This window comes from Eucyclogobius newberryi, unplaced genomic scaffold (genome assembly GCF_026437365.1).
Source record: "Eucyclogobius newberryi isolate DKJ021-1_F unplaced genomic scaffold, fEucNew1.0.hap1 SCAF_17, whole genome shotgun sequence".
NCBI classification, from domain to species: domain Eukaryota; kingdom Metazoa; phylum Chordata; class Actinopteri; order Gobiiformes; family Gobiidae; genus Eucyclogobius; species Eucyclogobius newberryi.
The window spans coordinates 26,340,263-26,362,080 of record NW_027315801.1 but is presented as its reverse complement, the minus strand read 5'-3'; the positions used below and the strand labels follow the sequence as shown (position 1 = coordinate 26,362,080).

The window sequence follows — 21,818 nt, the reverse complement described above, 5'->3', positions numbered from 1 at the left end:
AAAGAGAGTGAGCCAGGGACATAAGGGAGACGAATAGCCCATTAAAGGACTGATAGTAAACAAGAGGCTAGTTTCATAGAATACAAAGAGGTGTAAGCTTCTGGTGAAACCAACAACCTTTCTCATTAGGAGGGCAGGGCTTATCACAGAATAGGATAAATATTGGAGGTCCTGGTCTAAATTCACAGATTGAGAATGACTTTTGGATGAGAGACGTTTCGTTTTTTCAAAACGGAGTCCAGATGACTACAACTGAATCTTTTTCTACAATGGAACACGAATGAGGGATTACACCAAAACTAATCAAATGGAAAAACTTTTGGACTTAATTTGGAAATGGACAAAGTTGAGGGACTCTGGACTAAATGGGACGCTTGTTTTGGACTCTGTTTGCCTTAAATTTCTTTGAATGTGGAAAAAAAATGTTTTTTTGTAATGTTTTTAATTTTGGAAAATGTATTTTAATAAAAGAAAGAAAAAAGAAAGGTGTGATCTGAAATATAGAGCAACTGCTGCTGTGATTTGGGGCATTACAAAAATAAATGTAATTGAATTTATACATTTTGTTTTTTGTAAACGACAATATAAATAATGATAATAAAAACAATAATAAAAACAGGTTAATTGACTTTCTGTTTAAAATTAAGATAGGATAAGATAAGCCTTTATTTGTCCCACAATGGGAAAATTCCAGTGTTGCAACACAAAGTAGGTGCAGAAGTAGAAGAACAGATATTCTTACTAAAAAGTTAAACAAAAAAAATAGTAAGATAATAGCACATAATATGAATAATGCACAATGAAGGAACAAAACAAACATACCATATTTCAACACCTTTAAATTATGGTAGATTTTGTCCTCCCCAAAGGAGACGATGATCTGTTAGGAGCCTTCTTTGGCCTCAGGATTCAGGGGGAAAGAAAGCTGCAGTATTTTACTGTGGCATTATGGGGTTTCGCCACAAATCCAGTAGGTGGCGCGAAAGAGTGTAAAAGCCTCTCGTCTAGGCTTTATCAAGACTACTTTAGCTGGAGGATTATGCCTACTGTGCATGTTCTAGGTTGAAGTTGTGGCATTAACAAGATGTTTTCCAGTACCTATATTAGGTTAAGTTGATTTAAAACCACTGCATAAGATTGAAATCAAAGGTCATCAAAAGACAAATGAAATGTCTGGAACCACAAGAGTGCTGCGCCTGTGTATAGACCGATGTTAAGATAAGATAAGATAAGATATTCCTTTATTGTCCCACATAAAGTGACTGATGTTCAGTGGTCCTCTACATCCATGGTGGTCCTGGACTGGACTCTGCACAGACGACATGACGTCAGCGGTGTCTGTAGGAGGACGCACGCACGCGCGCACGCACGCCGCGGCGGAGGAAGGAAAAAACCTTGCACGCTGTCGAGCGGGGTCACGAACTATGACCTTTAACAGAAGAAAAACAAAAGAAATACTTTGTAAATCAGAGGTGGCAAGTCATTTCGCAAGCCCCATTCAACAGAGGTAAGTGCCAGACATGAAGTAAAAAGAGATGAAAGCCCGGAGAGGCTGCGCAGAGAAAGCGCGCAGCTAATCTCCCGGTTAGCATTAGCACACGGCTCTTCTTCCTCAGCGCTGTGATCCGCGCAGGGCCAAGGACAGTAGGCGCGCTCCAGCTACAATCTGTAAACACAAGCTATATTTGTGTGACACTTGGACTGTCATAGCGAACATGCATCTCCATAAAGGCAACTCGACTGGCAGAGACACGGTATTGTGCCACAGCCTTTGTGCCGTGCTACAGCCGCTAATGATCTGTGCAGTGAAGATGAACCCTTGGCATCCCACTGACAGCTGCAAGGTTTTTATGGACACTGTTTTTGGACAAATTTGCACTAAGAGATATTTTTGTAGTTTGTTTGAATATGAGCGCATGAATATGACAAAACTCTCCTTTGGCCACTTACTGAATGCTTTTGATGTTTTTTTTTCAGGGAGTGTCATAAGTAATAACTTGTTTATAATTAGCAGCTGTCATCATCATTTCACTGTGCCAAATAAAATTTGTTTTAGTTAAAAGGTTGTTATAAACGCAATTTAAGCTAACCACAAAGCCTCACATCATTATTCATGGACTAATTTGAAGAACTCACCGTTTTATCTGGTGTTTTTGACAGACCTCACCAATGACCTTGCAAAATCATGACATCCAACCTGAACCTGCTCGCTCAGCAGAAAGTGGTATCCGAGCAGGCAGCTGAGGTGAGTGTCTTATAGGCAAACGCGTACTGAACACAATATGAACACATCACACCAGATCCTGGTAATGCAAAACGGAACATTTCAGAGAGGCTTTTTATTATGGCCAGCCTAAGGCACACTTGTGCAATATTCAAGCATTTTCATCAGCATCTTGATATGCCACATCTGTGAAGTGGGATGAATTATCTCGGCAAAGGAGAAGTGCTCACTAACACAGATTTGTGAAAAATATTTGAGGGGAAAAGAATATAGAATATATAGTTCAGCTCATGAAAACCAGGCAGTAACGCTGGTGGTGGAGTGCATATTACACAAGTCTGCTGTATGCTACTCACTGCTGCATTGCATTGTGAGTTTGAATCTGGCTTTCGACAATTTAGTGCATCTTTGTTCAGTGTAGATCTAAATTTTGATCTCAGTTTTTCAATATAATTTATTGTTTGAAGCAGGCATACATTTATTTATACCCTCTTGCTTTGTTTGGTAATTTAGTAAATAGGTCAAGTATGTTTAGAAAAATATACTGATATTTTCTGCAAATATCCTCCATAAGGATGTCTTCAAGTAAGATAAGATATGCCTTTATTTGTCCACACAATGGGGACATGTTGGTGTTGCAACGCAAGTAGATACAGAAGAAAAGAACAGATAACTTATAGGAAGTTAATAGAACAACTCTTATAAACAAAACTCCTATAGACAGAGCCTCTCATATTCTTAATAAGAAATAGAGGGAAAAAATAAAAATATAAAATGAAATAAAAATAAGCTAACATAAGACAAAATAATACTAATAATAGTGGTAAAGTAAACACTCTTATTTACATCAGTTATATGTACATGAATATGACATTGCGTATGGGTATTGCATATGAATATGACATTATTGCGTATGGGTATTGCACATGAATATGACATTATTGCGTATGGGTATTGCACATGAATATGACATTATTGTGTATGGGTATTGCACATGAATATGACATTATTGCGTATGGGTATTGCACATGAATATGACATTATTGCGTATGGGTATTGCACATGAATATGACATTATTGCGTATGGGTATTGCACATGAATATGACATTATTGCGTATGGGTATTGCACATGAATATGACATTATTGCGTATGGGTATTGCACATGAATATGACATTATTGGCATCACTTTAGCTTTAGCTTGGTCAAATGTAGTAAAATCTCATGTTCAGGACCTGTTACCATCCAAACAACTAATCGATTAATCAAAAGAATAAAATGGTTAAAATAATAATCAGTTGCTGCCCTGATAAGAAGTACATAATTGGCTTTGACTGGAATGTTATCTGTCTTTCAATCCTGCTGCTTCATTGAGGAAACCCTCTGACAGAAATAAAAGTCAAACCATTACTATCTGCAACATGCTTCTTTAACATCCACAGATTGTAACTGACCAGCAGACGGGTCAGAAGATCCAGATAGTGACAGCCATGAACCCGTCCACTGCTCCCAAACAGCAGTTTATTCTCACCACAGCCGACGGCTCCGGAGCAAGCAAAGTTATCCTGGCCTCACCCGACACCCACAACGCCAAACAACTCATCTTCACTGCAGCAGACGGCCTGATGCCAGGAAGAATACAGGTACTTTAGTCTGTTTCTTACTGAATCTTATTGTGGTAAGCACACTAGTTTTGTGGTCATGTGTGATTCTTAGATTGTAACAGATCCAGTGTCGATGGAGCGATTGCTTAGCCAGACAGCGGATTTGAGTCGAGCTCAGCCCGTGGAATACTGCGTGGTGTGTGGGGACAAAGCATCAGGTATAGCACATAAATCTGTCACCATTTGGGCGAAACACTTTACTGATATAGATATAGTTACACTGTTTTTTTAAATGAATAACTTCAAATGTATTTTATTGAAATATGTGGACAGTAAGGCTGGGCGATATGACAATAAAATTAATCATGATTTTTCTTTCATCAGCTACGATTTTAGATTCAATTTGATTTTGTCTTATTAAAAACAAAAAAAATGCTTTCAATATTAATTAAATACTAGCATACACACAGACTTATTTCCATATTCCCCCACCTCAATCAAAAACATCCTAGGATACCATTTGCAATTACAAATGACTGAATGTGATTTAATTTGATTAATTGTACAGTCCTAGTACCGTACAGAATGCACAACATGATATTAATTCAGTACATTTACAGCATTTCAGTTGTGTTCAGGAGGAGGTTAATGAGATGTACTATGCAGGAATAATCTTGGGTTGTTGTTTTTTTTTGTTACTAGGCCGTCACTATGGAGCAGTGAGCTGTGAGGGCTGTAAGGGCTTTTTTAAACGCAGCGTCCGAAAGTCCCTGACCTATAGCTGCCGCAGTAAACAGGACTGTGTCATAAACAAGCACCATCGCAACCGCTGTCAGTTCTGCCGGCTAAGAAAATGCCTTAAGATGGGGATGAAGACAGAGTGTATGTTAAAATCTTTTAAGAGTGAACTATTTTCTTAATGTTTGTACTTTTATTTGTTAATTTATCTCAATAGATGTCCGTTACAATCTTACAGCTGTGCAGAGTGAAAGAAAACCCTTTGAAATCTTACCCAGAGAGAAGCATGGCAACTGTGCAGCCTCCACACACAAAATCTACATTCGAAAGGATCTGAATAGTCCACTCATTGCTTCACCAACTTTTATTTCTGACACAGAAACTGATGGCTCCAGGTTCGTGAAATTTAAAATGGTAAATTATGTTCAATTATTAAAAAAGTGAAACATGTTTTTCATACATTGTTCCATTACAGATCCAGTTTGATTGACCAGGGGATGCTGGTGAACATTCAGCAGCCTGTCATTCAAGCTGATGGCACGCTATTACTCGCAACTGACCCCAAGGTTTGGAGATCGGACCAACCAAAGTTTATTGTAGTATAACATGTCGGTGTAATCCCTCATTCGTCCAGGCGTGTTCCATAGTAGAAAAAGCTTCAGTTGTAGTCATCTGGACTCAGTTTGAAAAAGTAGACGTTTCGACTCTCATCCAAGAGTCATTGTCAATAACAGAATTTAGGTCGAGAACTCCGATATTAATACTGTTCTGTGGTAAGACCCGCCCATTGGAAGGAGCCTTCCTGAAGTAGAAAGAGTTGTTGGTTTCAACAGAAACTCCCCCCTTGTATCTACCGAGCTAGCCTATTCAGAATTTTAATGGGCTGTTAAAACCTCTTTGTCTTAGTGAGACCCTGGCTCAAACACCCTGAGTACCTGATTAGCATTTGAAATCCCTGGTCCTTTACCTTTCCAGGGGTTCAGTAACCCATTATAGATAACAGGAAGATTAAACCTAAGCCCTCCATTTCTGTTTAAAGAAGGTCTTTCTTTTTTAACAAAAATAGCTTCCTTGACTCCTCTTTCAAACCATCTTTTCTCCCTGCTTAAAACCTTCACCTCACTGTCTTCAAACGAGTGATTAGAGGCTTCAAGATGGAGATGCACGGCGCTCTGTGGACCTGAACTAGTATTTCTTCTGTGCTGATAAAGCCTCTTGTGTAGAGGCTGTTTCGTCTCACCTATGTAACGTTCTTTACAACTTTCTTCACTGCATTGGATCGAATAAACTACATTGCTCTGTTTTTGAGTCGGCAATTTGTCCTTTGGGTGAACCAGTTTTTGTCTTAAAGTGTTGCCTGGTTTAAAATAAACAGGGACTTCGTGTTGTCTAAAAATTCTCTGCAGTTTTTCTGACAGGCCAGACACATAAGGGATAGAAACACCCTTCCTTCTCTGTTCAGTTTCCCTTTTGTCCTGCTTCTTGGTTCTCTTCACTCTGTTGAGAGCCCTGTTGAGAGCTGATTAGCATTCAAATGCTAATCAGCTTGGGCTCTCAACAGAGTGAAGAGAACCAAGAAGCAGGACAAAAGGGAAACTGAACAGAGAAGGAAGGGTGTTTCTATCCCTTATGTGTCTGGCCTGTCGGAAAAACTGCAGAGAATTTTTAGACAACACGAAGTCCCTGTTTATTTTAAACCAGGCAACACTTTAAGACAAAAACTGGTTCACCCAAAGGACAAATTGCAGACTCAAAAACAGAGCAATGTAGTTTATTCGATCCAATGCAGTGAAGAAAGCTGTAAAGAACGGTACATAGGTGAGACGAAACAGCCTCTACACAAGAGGCTTTATCAGCACAGAAGAAATACTAGTTCAGGTCCACAGAGCGCCGTGCATCTCCATCTTGAAGCCTCTAATCACTCGTTTGAAGACGGTGAGGTGAAGGTTTTAAGCAGGGAGAAAAGATGGTTTGAAAGAGGAGTCAAGGAAGCTATTTTTTGTTAAAAAAGAAAGACCTTCTTTAAACAGAAATGGAGGGCTTAGGTTTAATCTTCCTGTTATCTATAATGGGTTACTGAACCCCTGGAAAGGTAAAGGACCAGGGCATTCAAATGCTAATCAGGTACTCAGGGTGTTTGAGCCAGGGTCTCACTAAGACAAAGAGGTTTTAACAGCCCATTAAAATTCTGAATAGGCTAGCTCGGTAGATACAAGGGGGGAGTTTCTGTTGAAACCAACAACTCTTTCTACTTCAGGAAGGCTCCTCCCAATGGGCGGGTCTTACCACAGAACAGTATTAATATCGGAGTTCTCGACCTAAATTCTGTTATTGACAATGACTCTTGGATGAGAGTCGAAACGTCTACTTTTTCAAACTGAGTCCAGATGACTACAACTGAAGCTTTTTCTACTATTGTAGTATAACATATAAACTACTTGTTTTTTGTTTGGTGTTCAGTTAGAGTCTGGACAAGGTAACTTGGGGACATTGGCCAATGTGGTCACATCGTTGGCAAATCTTAGTGATTCGCTAAGAGAGAACCTGAACAATGGAGAAACCTCTGACAGCCAAAATGAAGAGCAATCTGCCAGTGATATTACACGGTTAGTGCAACGAGATAAAGTTTTGATGTTTCATTTATTATTAATATATAATTTAGAAGTGCTGTTTACAGTGCCTTTGATACCCTGGCCAAAGTCTTACACCCAGAAGAAGCAGACATTGGACGTACAGTGGAAGGCAAACTTGCCAGTGGAACTATACAACTAATTGGACGGGACCAAGAGACTCCCATCATTGAGGTGGAGGGACCACTGCTCACAGACAACCACGTTGGTTTTAAGGTAAATGCAAAATATTGATGTTAAAGGTTGCACACCACATACAAGACTGTTTACAGTAAATCTTGTTCAAAAATATTTTTAGCTGACGATGCCCAGTCCCATACCTGAATATCTGAATGTGCATTACATCTGTGAGTCTGCATCGAGGCTCCTCTTCCTCTCGATGCACTGGGCTCGATCAATCCCCGCCTTCTCTGCTCTGGGGTAGGACTTTCACATAAAACTCTACTTCTGGTGTTTGATTTTTTTTTTTTTTTTACTGTACTATTTCATGTACTGAACAGTCAGGAGGCCAACACCAGTCTGGTCAGGGCGTGCTGGAATGAGCTGTTCACCCTGGGTCTGGCTCAGTGTGCTCACGTTATGAACCTGTCCACGATCCTCTCTGCCATCATTAACCACCTCCAGGATGGTACGGACCACAGACCCCATCATTTCACGTAGGACACCCAAACGCTTAGAAGAGCATACAAATCTGATTCAAATTGTTTCCTGCATCGTTGTGTTGCGAGCATATCTTACCATGTGAGTTTTTGTCTTAGATAAGCTTTCCGGGGAGAGAGTGAAGCAGGTGATGGAGCACATCTGGAAGTTTCAGGAGTTCTGTAACAGCATGACAAGACTAGACACCGATAGTTATGAATACGCCTATTTAAAGGCCATTGTGCTCTTTAGTCCTGGTGAGTCTCAATAAACTGACTTGTCTTCCTCTGGTGTAAAATCTATAAATACCCCTTGATATGTAACTTAACAAATTGTATTTAAAAAGTAGTTTCTGTTTATTAAATGTTTAGAAAAAGACCGTAAAAAGAAGGCAATGTTATGTTCAGTGAAATCTCTTCATAACACTGTAGTAGTAGTTGCAGTGTTATTAGTAGGAAAATGAGTCAATTTGGAACCTGCCCAACAGCCCTGCTCTATTGTCCTAGTTCTTATGCCCTATGTTTTGTTGGTGTAGATCACCCGGGTGTGGACAGTGCCGGACAGATTGAAAAGTACCAGGAAAAAGCCTTGATGGAGCTGCAGGACTATGTGCAAAAGACGTATCCGGATGATACATATCGGTACATGAACTATATTAATCTTCTGTCAGAAGTATGAAATATTATAATAATAATAATAATAATAATAATAATACATCTATTTATATAGCGCTTTTCAGGGACCCAAAGACGCTTGACATATACAAAAAGAAAAAAAAACAGACAGGGGGGGAGAGCACGTACAATACACAATAATGAACAGATAAAATAAACAAGACAGGAGAGGTAGAAAGAAAATGATGGGGATGAAACGGGGGGTAGAAGTGTAGTCAGTGGGGTAAAGGAGGCTAGGGTGAAGAGGAATGTTTTTAGGCAGGATTTAAATGTTGTGAGTGAGGGAGAGTGGCGGACAGGTTGGGGGAGGGAGTTCCAGAGTCGGGGTGCTGTTCGGGAGAACGCTCTGTCACCAAAAGTTTTGAGTCGGGATGTTGGTGCAGTCAGGGTGAGAGTGGAGGAGGAGCGGAGAGCTCGGGAGGGGCGGTGGGGGATGAGGAGGTCAGACAGATAGGGGGGAGCTAGGTGGTGAAGAGCTTTGAAGGTGAGGAGGAGTATTTTGAAGTTTATGCACTGCTTGATGGGGAGCCAGTGGAGAGAGCGGAGAACGGGAGTGATGTGATCACGGGACCGGGTGTGGGTGAGGAGGCGGGCAGCGGAGTTTTGGACCATTTGGAGTCTGTGGAGGGAATGGGAGGAGATGCCAGTGAGGAGGGAGTTGCAGTAGTCGAGGCGGGAGGAGATGAAGGCATGGATGAGGGATTCAGCAGCGGGGAGGGTGAGGCAGTGTCTGATTTTGGCGATGCGGCGGAGGTGGAAATATGAGGTCTTGATGATGTGGCTGGCATGGGGAGTGAAGGAGAGGGTGGGGTCCATGATGACACCAAGATTGCGTACCAGCGTAGAGGGGGTGATGGTCGAGGTGTCGATGCTGAGTGAAAAGGGACCAGTTTTATTGAGAGTGGATTTGGTGCCAATGAGGAGGAGCTCAGTTTTGTCACTGTTCAGTTTGAGGAAGTTGTGAGTTAGCCATGTTTTTATTGTAGAGATGCAGGTTTCGATGTGGCTGAGGGGAGGGTTTTGGGTGGATTTGGTGGTGACGTATATCTGGGTGTCGTCAGAAATATAATAAACTGTTGTTTTCAGGTTGACCCGCATCCTCACACGCCTCCCATCTCTGCGCCTCATGAATCCAAGCATCACAGAGGAACTGTTCTTTACCGGATTAATTGGCAACGTTTCCATAGACAGCATCATTCCGTACATTCTGAAAATGGAGACCGCAGAGTACAACAGCCAAGACTCTGATCCCACAGACTAAGCAAAGCACTTATTTTCAGGTATTTATAAAATGTAAAATGGTTCATTGTTGAATTTATAACATAGTATCCCAGCGCACTTAATTTGCAAAAAAAAGAAGATTATTCTTGAAATCTGGATTTAAAATCTTAGACTATTCCTACTTTGACTACAGTGGCTCTGACAAAATGCTGAAAAGAGGAAGTTACTTTTGATGTACGGTAGAACTAGTTACTGTATGTGGAAAAACAATGTCAAACATTTCTGATGTATTAATCTTTAAATCAAATTTCAACAAACACATTGACAATTTGTAACAAATGACCAATCTTTATTTATTGTCCAAAAGGCTTGGGAAAATGTGGGCTTTTTCATAAAACCAAACTGCCTTATACTTAAAGTGGCACTGTATGAATTTGAGGATAGATATTATATATAATTCCTTTAATTAAATACACAGTATTTATTAAACGCATAAATATATTCTGATCATAAATACATATATTAAATTGTTTTGTTCAGAAGCAGTATGATATTTTTTCCACCTGATGTTGCACTAAATCACAAGCCTGTAAATCCAGGTCATGTGGTGTTAAGCAGCCAATGGGATCACTTTACACCTATCTACAAAGTTTCTGCTCCAGTGAGTAGGTGTGTCCTCCATGGTCCTGGGCTCCCTGTGTGATAATGAAGGATCCACCCATACCACCAGTGGTCCTTCTGAAGTCATGCCTCTTTGAAACGTGCCAAGAGCCTGAATCAGCTGGTGTAGTGGTACTGCCTGAGGAGCAGCAGATTCCAGGTTTAAACCTCAGCGGAGACAGTTGAAACATTGGGTACTGAATTACAACTAGTTCAGAAAATAAAAAAAAGTTCTTTCCCCAAAGAAAGTAATACACACTTTCAGATTAACAGTTTCCTAAACTGAAGCATGATGCTACTCTTTGGTATTCCCATTTGTCTTACTGGACAGAAATTATCATTCTCAATTAATGGTAAACATTGTTTAATGGCTGTGTGGCCATTTTTAAGTGCATGTTGGCTTTTTATTGACTAAGTTACTATTATTGGTTCACCGTCAGTAACAGAATGTTATACAGCAGGTCACATGATGATAAACATATGCAAAAGAAGGCTTTTTAGACGGGACATATTTGATGGATAGTCTAGAAGTGTCTCCAGAAATGTGTCTGTGTGAGGAGGTTGCTTTGGGCCTGCAATCAGCCCCTCCACCACCTGTGCCTGCTCTCACACACCTGCCACACCTGTCCAGTACAGTCATCAATATAAACATAGACTAAATAGTGTCAACAAACAAAGAACAATTTTTATATTTTCCAAAGTAGTCAACTGTCTTCTGTGAGGTTTGAACCTACAATCTGTAGATTGAAGGGTTGGAACAGACCAGCCAGTACAAGCTGCTGATGCACTTCACAAGGAGAAGGTGTGACTTCAGAAGGGCCACATGTAGTCCCTTATTACAGACCGAGACACACCCTCCAGAAGAAAAGAGAATACTAGGCTTGTTTAAGCAGAGTAAGGCTGAAGATGGCCGAAGGCGGCTGACACCTGTGCGCCAGCCCCTGTAATATTGTGAGATCAAAACGAGATCAAGTTGGCTTAAGGCGCCTTGCAAGGCAGTGCCGCTGGTGAAAGGCAACTGCAGCACAAAGTCCAAATGCATGCTGGGAAATGCGGTGCTGTGTAACACGTGATAATCCAGCGCACTGACAGCTGATCCGGCCGGATTTTGATCAGTTCTGCACCTTTTCTCTTCTCATCTACTTTTGATCTGATGCCTCTTTTCTCTGGCTCGTGGAGCGTTCAAGTTGACCTCGTGGAGCGTTCAAGTTTCCCCGCCCCTTTCCCCGCCCCTTGGCTTCAGCCGCCAGCTCTCGCCTACAATCCAGCTGGAGATTTCAGCAGCTTAAACAAGCCAAGTGTCTCCACATGGTGATGAAGCAAAGTGCACAAAAAATATGCACCCTGGTGTTCTAAAGTGGAGTTGTTATGGTTTGGAAAGATTTTACACAGTGCACCTTTAAGAGTTAATATGACTAATTAATATGACTGACCTCACTGATTACTTTTATTCCCATTTAGCTAAACTCTCATTTTAGGCTGGGCTTTCGGGTTATTTATAACTTTTAAAAGTGTCCATATTTATCTTACAATGTGCAATCGCATCACTTTTCCCCAAAGACAATCACTTGTTGTTTTGTGTGACATCATTATGCCTTTTTTTTTGTCAATTTATATCTTTTGTACTGAATGTAATTATTGTATAACAATGTTGAGTTTGTATGATTTTCAGAATCTTAAAGATTTGGATATGGTACATGTAGCAAGGCTACTGTTTTGTACAGGGATTTTTGTATCTGCTAAGTGCACATTAGTCAGCTATGATTGTGTTACTGACTAAGGACTTCATTTGTTGAAAACAAATGCTCATTTCATACACAGTGTTGTCAAAATACAGAAAGTGGATCTTGTATAAAAGGATGTTTTGAGTGAAGCATTTTGACTGCATTAATGCATAGGACTTTATAGAGAAGAGTCAGGACAAACATCTGCAGAGTTTAACCGAGGATGTAAAAAAGTGTCATTTTGTGAAAATAATGTCAAGTATCACATTTAAACTCTTTAATTTAACAAATGAATGGGTTGAAAACACATTTAAAGGCACTTGTGTAAGACCTACATGTATTTCATCAAATGAGTGCATGTTTTAATGGTGGATATTGTTCATCCAAATGGAGACATAGTTATTACATTGCTGTGCATGACCTTCATGCTTATATGCATCTTATATTAAATGCTGTATACATTGTTTTATTGTCGTGGCTTTAAAATAATAACAAGCAGCTCAATTTCTAGAACTATTCTGCTTTGTGGGTGAGGTTTTTTTTTTTTTTACATCGTACTATCTGTCTTCTAAACGAACACAAACGTTCGCAGGAATTGTCTCATCCTTACATTTTCTACCTCAAAAAAATAAAAAAAAAACAAACATTAATACGGATTGTATTCAATGGCTGGGTTGGTTCTAGACTGAAAAATACTTTCCTGAAACTTAAATAAAATGAAGGTTAAAAAAATGTGTATTGTATTTATAAATTGTCATTGTATTGTAATGAAGATTACATGAAATAAATCGATTCAATAGCCTATATTTTACAAAAAGTGCTTATAAAGAATTTGTAACACCAATTAACGCAGTCTTGCCCTCCACCACTTAACTCGATTCGAATATGGCCCTCAGAGGAAAAATAATTGCCCACCCCTGGTTTAAACCTAAAAGATCCATGGTTAAACCGGGCCGTTACGTCATAATTGTGCGACACATTGTGAGTAGCTCTCAGGCGCATGACAAACAGGAGTCTGACGTCAAATGCTATTTGCAAATAAAAAAGGGCTTTAAAATGCCTATGAAAGGAAGGTTTCCGATCAGGAGGACGCTCCAATACCTCCAAAAAGGTGACATTATTTTTAAAAACAGGGTAAAGATTCTGACAGTCAACTACAACACAAACGGAGAGCTGAGCGACGGGGCAAGGTCAGTGGCGGTAGCATCGCATGGATCTTCAAATATCGGCATCGATCTTATACTTTTTGTTTATTTCAACTTTTATCTGTAATTCTTTTAACATACTAAAACAATTGTGTGTTGCAGAAAATTTGTATTTTTCAATATTCCTCAAATTCAGTATCAAAACCCAAGAGTACAAATAATGATGTTTAAAAACATGACACCGTCTCCCTTTCTCAAGTTCTACCTCGGTACGTACAGTACTTTTTATACATTTGTAGTATATGTACTTGTTTTTATATATGACGTTATTACTTTTGTTGGCAGATGATGGTGAGCAGGTACTTGTTGATGTAGAAGGAAAAGACCACAAACAAATTGCACTGCACGTCAAGAAGATATTGAGTAAATCAGAGTAAGTTGATTTAATATCAATATAAGTGCTTTGTTTCCAACTGTCAACAAATGAGTCCAAATTATCCTGATGATTATATTTAGCAGAGATTTCTCTTCTTTTTTTTTTACCTTGTTTACATTTGACTATTTTCACAGAGATACATTGCAAGCTGAGGCAGAGGTGAAGATGCAGGCCTCAAATCCTGCCAATTTTGGTCCAAAGAAGTACTGTCTTCGAGAGTGTATCTGTGAAGTGGAAGGACAAGTGCCGTGTCCTGGAACAAAACCATTGCCAAAGGAAATGACAGGCAAATATCGATCTAAGATGATTGCACTGCAGGAGTAAAAGAAACCGCTTTATTCAAGGCAAATGCTGAAGTGATTTTTGCAGAGGTGGAAAAGTACTCACGATATATATTAAAGTAAAAATGTTTAAACAATAACCTTTTTATTTAATGATTCATCTTCTGTCCTCAAACCAATGTGACCATCTTATGTTTTGTCATTTTATGCAGTGGTCAATCTATGCTCTGTAAACAATATATATTGGAAGTTTTGTTTGTTCGCATATTGCATATTTTCAGACTTTGTTTCCTTACATTGTAAATGATATCATCAGGAAGGGAAGTCTGTCTTCAACATATACATAAACATAATACCCACATCTTACTTTACACATTTTTTATTGAGATGAAAATTGGTTTAATAAATGTACATTTGTTTTATAAAAATCACAAGTGCAGTGTTTTATTAATTTGTTCAAGTAAATGTTACTTTAAAGTCTGCCAGTACAACGGATGATAAAAGCAACATTGTATGTATCACTAAACAGTGATAAGCAAGTGCGTGTTAAAAAACGTATGTGACTTATTTCTTTAGCAGCATCATGAAAATAATGTAATACTTGCTGGCATTTGTGTAGAGTAGCATGTTCTTATTGTAACCTAGAGGCGAGTTGTAGTTCCGTGTCCTTCAGTTTAAACTAGTTGTTATTACATGTCTCTTAACTGTTCTTAGTTCGTCCTTTGTCCATCCGAGTAGTGTTACAGTCTGCTGCTGGTTTTGGTGGCGTGTTAATATAACAAATAACATTAAACAAGTACATCAGACATTTTGCAAAATATCTATTGGTCTATGACACGATTTCATGTGAAGAAACGGGAAACTAAATGTATTAGGCACGCATCATCCACTCCAACTCCAAGCCATGCTATACCACAGCGAGAGGCCTTGCCCTGGAGGCCTATAAGGTACTTAATTTAAAGTTTTTTTTAACAAAGGCATAAAACATTGCGCTTGTTAGCTGAATAAAGTTACATTGTTAGTAGTATACATTACACAATTTAGGTGTAAATAACGTTGAGCTCCATTGACAGTGTGGTGTACATAATAGTGTTATTTAAACATTCCATTTAAAATTGAGGTCCAAATCATGTCATAGTTTGCACTTTCACTTTTTTTTCCATCAAGGTTGTGTTAAAAATCTTAGCTTTGGTAAAATAGACAATTTGGCAGCCTATTTATGATCCTAGATAATGACTTAGCAATCAATTTGACAGAAAACAGTATTTATTGTTCAATTCTAACATAACATAATGTGCAAAACCTGCGGCCAAGATGTTGTGTGATTGTGCGTCTTTCCCTTAATGACATGCACCTTTGTTTTGAATTGTTATCTTTATATAGACTGCTTATTTTATGCAATAAACACCTGGAAATGTGTACTTGCGTAAGTGCTCTTTTTTATCATGTGTTTCCTCTTAAATCATGAGAAGTGATATGAAGCAACTTCAAGCAATTAAAAAGGTCAAAGTGAAGAATTTTGGGCATTTGCGTTTTTGTGTAGCAGTCTTAGTTACCAGTGGGCTCATTAGTCTCAACATGTTGGTTCCAAATTAGTTAAGTTGGCTTTTATCAGTGCTTCTTTTTCTTCTGCTCCTGTAGCGTTTGTTGTAGCTCTCGCAAGTTCTGAGACAAAAGCTCAACTTCATCAAAGCGCCTGCTGTGTTTTGCATCAAAAATATAGGCTCGGATGTTGTCAATTTGCTGCAGTAGAAGTTCCTCCTCAATCATATCCACATCTGGTAAAATATCATCATCTCCATCTCCCTCAAAAGGATTCGTTGAAACTTCAGTCCCGCTGGCCTCCAAAAATGGGTTACTCGTCTCACCCTCCTCAAATGGGTTATTACTATAGGCTGCCTCACCCTCATTTTCCCCTTCATCTTCATCGAATGGGTTGTACTCTTTCTTACCATTAGCACTAGCACTAGCCACAGTAGCAACTTCTTTGTGCTCCTTCTGAATGTCTTCGAAAAACGGGTTGTCCTCCTCGATGGGTGTGGAGTCCTCCTCATCATCGAAAGGGTTAAGGGTGCTACTCTGAGCTTCGCCACTAGGGGGAGTTACATGTCCACCCAAACTTCTCAACCGTGGGGGTGACTCTTCTGGGGTAGCAGCCAAAACCCGAAGTGAGATGGGGCTTCTGTCGGCTTTAGGGGCTTGTTCCTCCACTGTTGCTGTATCCTCATCTCTTTTGAACCCAGTTTCCGGGGTGATAGCTAAAGATTTCTCCCAAGTATACGGTGTCTGCAAAAATCCAATATTAACGCCCCGGCTCTCTCTCTCCTCTCTCTCCTCTCTTTCCCTCTCCTCCAATCGTTGCAGTTCCCCCTGTTGCAAGGTTTCCTCCTCTGCCAACTTCTGGGACAGTGCAATAGCCAGACTGGTTTGCTGTTGGTCGTATTCGTCCTCAAGTTGTCGTAGGTTCTCCTCCAACATGGCGACCTCGTCTGCTCTGTTTGCCTCTCTGGCCTGCCGTAAAAACGATTGGATGTTCTCGATCTGTTGGAGCAGCGGGTCCTCGAGTTCGCTGCGTTTGTCAGAGGAGGGTAACCAACCGGCAGCCTTGGTCATGCGTGCCCCTCTTACTTGTGGCAACTCTCCGTTAGTGCGACTTTTTTCTTCTTTCTCTCGGTCCTGTCTTCGCTTCAAAGCTTCTTGTGCAGCCTGGGCAAAACGGACATAACACATAAATGAACATGTTCAAAATTAGGGCTGTAGTCAATATATCGTATTGCCAATATATGGTGACGACTTCTTGTCTGTTAATGTGGTTTCATGTTTTTATTGATTTATTGTGACTTACACTGAATTGTGTTTTTTTTTTTGTGTTTTTAACACTGCACTTTGCACTTTGCAAATTGTATTTTTGTACGAATTGTGTTCTACAAATAACATTTGATTGATTGATTCCTTTTAATTTGCGGAGTTTAACAATTATTAACCTGCCGACTGCTGCATTAAGGTTGAATCTGCTGAACTGATCAGGATTAACATGACCACAAACAAGTCGAAACTTTGTAATCAAAGTTGATAAATTAGAAGAACAAAAGTTGCAAAAGAAAGAAACATTTGATAGTGAAGGATGGCCTCTGTGTTCAGATCGAATACTAATACTGCTAATACTGGTTCTAAAGACATGTAATTGTACTAAGAGAGTTGCGTCTGGGCCCGATTCACTGTCAACTTGATCTGATCACAGAATGTTCAAAGTCTCACCATTCTTTCCAGTTGAAGCCTCTTATCTTGTTCTTGTGCTCTCTTTTCTTTCAATTCTTCATATTTTTCTTTGGTGGGTAAAGACATAAGCCCCAGTAGTTTCTCCTAAAACACAGAAATTACATTATTTGTCACAAATATTGTGAATGGCATTTGTTACTGGCTTGAATTGTTACCTGTACAAATAGTGTGGCTGAATATCGGATCATCTTCTGGAGCTGCAGGTTTTTTGGATGTGGCGGTGGTTCACTTTTTAATCCCAGTGTTAAAATCTTTTTACTAGGAACATTATTATATGTCATTTTTAATCAGAAATGTGACAACTGAGTATCAATATGCACAAAGTAAATTAAGATTACCTTAGTGCATCAATAAGTTCATAGTATTTCTGAACTTCTAGTCTCAAACCACCTGCAGTGTCCAGGTTATACGTAGTTTCCCCAGCACTGCAAAATGACAAAATAGTCATTTAATTTATTTAATGTACATTTATTTGGTCGGGGCAGTGCATACTTACATGAAACACAACTAAATGTACTAATTCATTTATTCTAAAATACTGAAAGACACTGAAGTAATCATTACGTTGTAGGTTCTTACTTGAGGGACTCTGCCATTCGAATATATTCTGGAGCCTTTTCATCCACCTTCTCCATGCACATCCTTAGCCTCTATCAAAGAAAATTAGTCCATTATAACAAATCTGTTTTGGTTCAGTACGATTTGAGCATAATGAAGTTCACATTCACATTTCCCTAAGACTTTTCAAAAATGATCATCTCTATAGAAGTTATTTCTCTTGTTCTTATCTTCTCTTTGTATTTCACTTTGTTTCGTGTATTTACGTTCACGCTAGTTTCCATACCAACCTCATATAGTTTAACAATGTCAGGTACAAAGTCTTTCTCGTCGAGCTTCTGCTGCCGTTTCAACAGTGTGTCCATACAGTGGTGGCAACAGCGGATCTTCTCATCGTCCTTTTCCTCCAACATGGACGTCACACTGCTCAGGCTGGTGATGCTGCCCCTTCGAGAACCCATCCCACCAACGCTGCCCTCTGCTGGGGGAGGCTGGGACTGACTCAGCATTCCTTGGATGCAGAGGGCTTCCCGAGTTGAATTGATTAATTTTTCTGCGTACAGGACAAAATAGATATAAGATGAGAAATAAATAATATAGAAATAAGATGTAAAGCTCAAGCATTACATCGAAACAACCCGTATATGGTCTAACACCCCTCTTTTTAAATATAACATAAGTTACTTTAGAACCAAAATTAATCTTGATTTTAATTTGCTTAACTGTCACAAATCTTTAATGCTTCAAACCCATAAACACTTTATACATATACACAACCCATATACTCTCAAATATCCATGGTGTTCGAGCCACAAAAAGGGAATGGTAATGCAAAATTATACAGTACTTACGCGCCAAGGGGATGGGAATGAAGTCCATGCATTTTCGACACATAATGGATCCACACAGGCGACAGTGATGGCGACGATTTCTTATGTTGAACTTGTTCCCACAGTCCGGACAGAAAGGAACATCAGCATCATTCACCCAAGACACCACTGAACGCTCTATGGCTAGAAAGATACATAGCTAAAAGTTACCCGTATACAGTGAACAAGAATATTATAGAAATAGAAATAATGAAACACACCTCTTATTTTGGCGGTGTCTGAATTGGTCCTGTCGAATGAAGTCAACTGACACACATTGAGAAGAAGAAGAAGGACAAGAAAAAGAAAATATAAATGAATAGAATGGAAAAATTGCAGTACAAGAAGAGATCAGTAAATTCAATTCAGGAGTTGAAGACGTAGTGTAAATATCAACGGCAATATTAGTAGTAGCAACTAATTTGTAGTGTATGTATGTATGGCTACAGTATTAAATATAGTTTTATCAGGTAAAATAAGCAAACCTTTTCCAGTCTAATTACAAGCTTATTGACTTCTATCACATAGTGGTCTATTCTGTCAGCCCGGTGTCTCTTAAAAAGTTCCAGGTGACTTCTTGTTGCTCCTGTAAAAAAAGCATTGAAAATAATCCGCTTGTTTTATAAATGTTTTGCATTTGTGATGAACCATACCAAGCTCCTGAGGTTCCCACATGTACGGATCCACTCCTCCATAATAGAAGGACTCATAACTGCCACTGTCAGGCCTGTCCTCTCCGTCTCTCTTCAACAGCTTGTCTTTAGCCTTCTTGGCTTTCTGAACCAAGCCTATGGACCAACAGAAACAACCATATAATATGCAAAAACAAACCATTGGTCAAATCCAAAAAGCCATTTTTGCCTGTTGCCATTGACTTCTTGAGTGAATCTTGGTGTGCAGTCATTTGCTTGATGGTTTAGGTTAATAATATATGCTTCTTCTTTTTTTTTTGACACATTACTAAGAAATTGATATGGATATTGACAAAAGCAGCAAGATATAACAGATCATATCAACGAGAGTCTTATAAAAATGAAATAATTGTACAATAATTTTCTCATGGCCAGTACACTTTCAATGGTAATATTTTTCAGTGAATCTTCTGGACTTAAGGACCAGAAGGACTACTTGAAATTAGGTATATAAAAACTGAATACAAAATAAACTATTAGTATTTCTGTGTAGGACATGAACACGACCTACTTTTAAGTTGCCCTCTAACGTGCCGATCATCTCCCGAGTGCTCTTCTTCATAGTGGTCTTGAAGCTGGTAGAATGACTGCAAATCCTTGTGACACAGTGGACAAAGGAACCCCTCTTTAACTTCTCCTGTGCCTTCGAACGGTGGAGGGTAACCTGAAGCCATCGCTGCCGGGTTTGTGACTGAAGGAGTCGAGGATCCAAGTCTCCAAATGTCACTGCACTGGCTCCATGCCTCTGACTCTAAACCTAGGCTGAAACAAAATTAAAATGTAAATAACCCCCAATTCAATGTTTGCTACTAACAGTGGTGGAAAAGAAAGTGAATGTGCTGAAGTATAATGTTTGGGTATCTGCCCGTTTAGACATTTTTACACTGGATACTTTTACTTTGCTACATTTGAGAGCAGGTATCTGTAGTTTCTAGTCCACTACATGTTTTAAAAGGGCTGAAAAGTATAAAATGTTTCCATGTGTGTCAAGGGGGTTATTTAGTAGCATTCATGGTGAAACTCTTTCTTAACGTATTAGGTTCGAGTCCTGGCTTTGAGCAAACTAAAATATACATATAAACCTATAAACATTGAGAAATGGATTGACTTTTTTGATCAAGATAACACATTTCCCTCTTCAATTGCAATACAAAATCTGCATGATACACTTAAACATATTACTGAAAAAGTTAAATTTTATACCATTACTTTAATACTTTTATTTAGATCTGTATATTTGATTTTGACTTAACTTAAGTTATTTTTTGTTCCTGTTTCAGCACTTTAATTTATGTAACACAACTTATTTCTTCCATCACTGGCCACAAGAAAAATACTAAAACACACATGCTGTAGCTGCAACTAGACTAAAATGATACTGCTTGTAAGTAGATAGAAAAAAATAAGTAACCATTTGCATTGTACTTTTGCAGGTCTTGACATTTTAGGGCAGTCTTACAATAGATCATATAATATCTATTCATCAGTGCAGTCAGAACAAGCAGCATCAACACAAACTCGATTTATGACCTGAATTTTACTTGATCACAATCTAGCATTTTCTCTCCTAGTTGCGGAAAAGATCAGGTTTAGCATATTAATTTATATTTATCCATATTTTACGACTGAACCCACCACACAATAACTTTAGAAGCAATTTTGTGATCATAAACACATAATTAGTTGGTAGCATGGTTGTAACACAGCTCTTTATTACATGCTGGCTACACCCAGTTAGCACTAGTATCGCTCTCTGTCGCTAATGTGTATAAATATGCACATTTGTAGTGATAAGAACGAATACGCATCTCATCGTATGCTCTCCAAACACATCGTCAATACTCACAGAGGTGTCAGCAGTGGCAGGTTATGGAAGATTCGGTTTGTGTTTGACAGATCAACAAGGCTCAGCGGGAGCAGCAGCAGCAGGAGCAGCAACAGCCTGTGGTCATGTGATCTGCACACGGGCTACAGGGAGCGCGGAGGACCAAACCAAACGAAAGGCAAACTCTACAACAACCGTGAAACGTGGGAAAAAAAAAACAAAACAAAAAAACAAGTGGGATGCATTTGTTATGTTGTTGTTGTTTTTGTTGTTGTTGTTGTTGCTGTCGTCGTTGTTGTTGTCATTATCGTTGTTGTAGTTTTTTTATTGGCGGTTGGCAGCTAACTGAAAAGGTGCATTTACTGCCACTTACTGTTGTTGTTGTTGTTGTTGTTGTTGTTGTTATTGTTGTTGTTGTTGTTGTTGTTGTGGTGGTGGTGGTGGTGGTGGTGTTACTTTTAATGGTGGTTGTCAGCCATTTGAAAAGGTGCATTCACTCATTCAAAGTATGTGTTTTACGCTATACTGTAAATAATAATAATAATAATAATTAAATGAGCGCAAAGATGTCTTTCAATTGTCAGGACTCAGAAGAGGAATGCCAAAGAGTATTCAAAGC

General features: G+C 39.1%; 3 protein-coding genes across 4 annotated transcripts; 2 read left to right on the top strand and 1 right to left on the bottom strand.

Moving 5' to 3' along the window:
* The first annotated feature begins 1,349 nt into the window (after positions 1 to 1,349).
* Positions 1,350 to 12,578, top strand: nr2c2 (nuclear receptor subfamily 2, group C, member 2). 2 transcript variants are annotated; one of them, XM_072449675.1, is made up of 14 exons: positions 1,350 to 1,507; positions 2,161 to 2,245; positions 3,667 to 3,867; positions 3,941 to 4,046; positions 4,531 to 4,710; positions 4,805 to 4,961; positions 5,042 to 5,132; positions 7,027 to 7,172; positions 7,244 to 7,412; positions 7,495 to 7,616; positions 7,697 to 7,824; positions 7,955 to 8,092; positions 8,371 to 8,476; positions 9,596 to 12,578. In XM_072449675.1, exons 2-14 carry the CDS (start codon positions 2,186 to 2,188, stop codon positions 9,768 to 9,770), a joined length of 1,779 nt encoding a protein of 592 aa, XP_072305776.1. In that variant the 5' UTR covers positions 1,350 to 1,507; positions 2,161 to 2,185; the 3' UTR covers positions 9,771 to 12,578. The 2 variants fall into 2 exon arrangements, with proteins under 2 accessions (XP_072305776.1, XP_072305775.1); XM_072449674.1 differs by having other exon boundaries at positions 4,784 to 4,961.
* A 489-nt stretch (positions 12,579 to 13,067) lies between these two features.
* mrps25 (mitochondrial ribosomal protein S25) lies at positions 13,068 to 14,404 on the top strand. Its single transcript, XM_072449673.1, has 4 exons — positions 13,068 to 13,304; positions 13,422 to 13,528; positions 13,605 to 13,692; positions 13,830 to 14,404. The coding sequence occupies exons 1-4, from the start codon at positions 13,171 to 13,173 to the stop codon at positions 14,017 to 14,019; spliced, it is 519 nt and encodes a 172-aa protein (XP_072305774.1). The 5' UTR covers positions 13,068 to 13,170; the 3' UTR covers positions 14,020 to 14,404.
* rbsn (rabenosyn, RAB effector) lies at positions 14,340 to 20,102 on the bottom strand. The gene is made up of 11 exons (XM_072449671.1): positions 19,886 to 20,102; positions 19,336 to 19,470; positions 19,168 to 19,268; positions 18,904 to 18,949; positions 18,665 to 18,826; positions 18,104 to 18,366; positions 17,835 to 17,905; positions 17,594 to 17,680; positions 17,411 to 17,513; positions 17,235 to 17,339; positions 14,340 to 16,682 (listed from the first exon to the last, which is right to left on the bottom strand). The coding sequence occupies exons 1-11, from the start codon at positions 20,046 to 20,048 to the stop codon at positions 15,588 to 15,590; spliced, it is 2,331 nt and encodes a 776-aa protein (XP_072305772.1). The 5' UTR covers positions 20,049 to 20,102; the 3' UTR covers positions 14,340 to 15,587.
* Between the last annotated feature and the right edge of the window lie 1,716 nt (positions 20,103 to 21,818).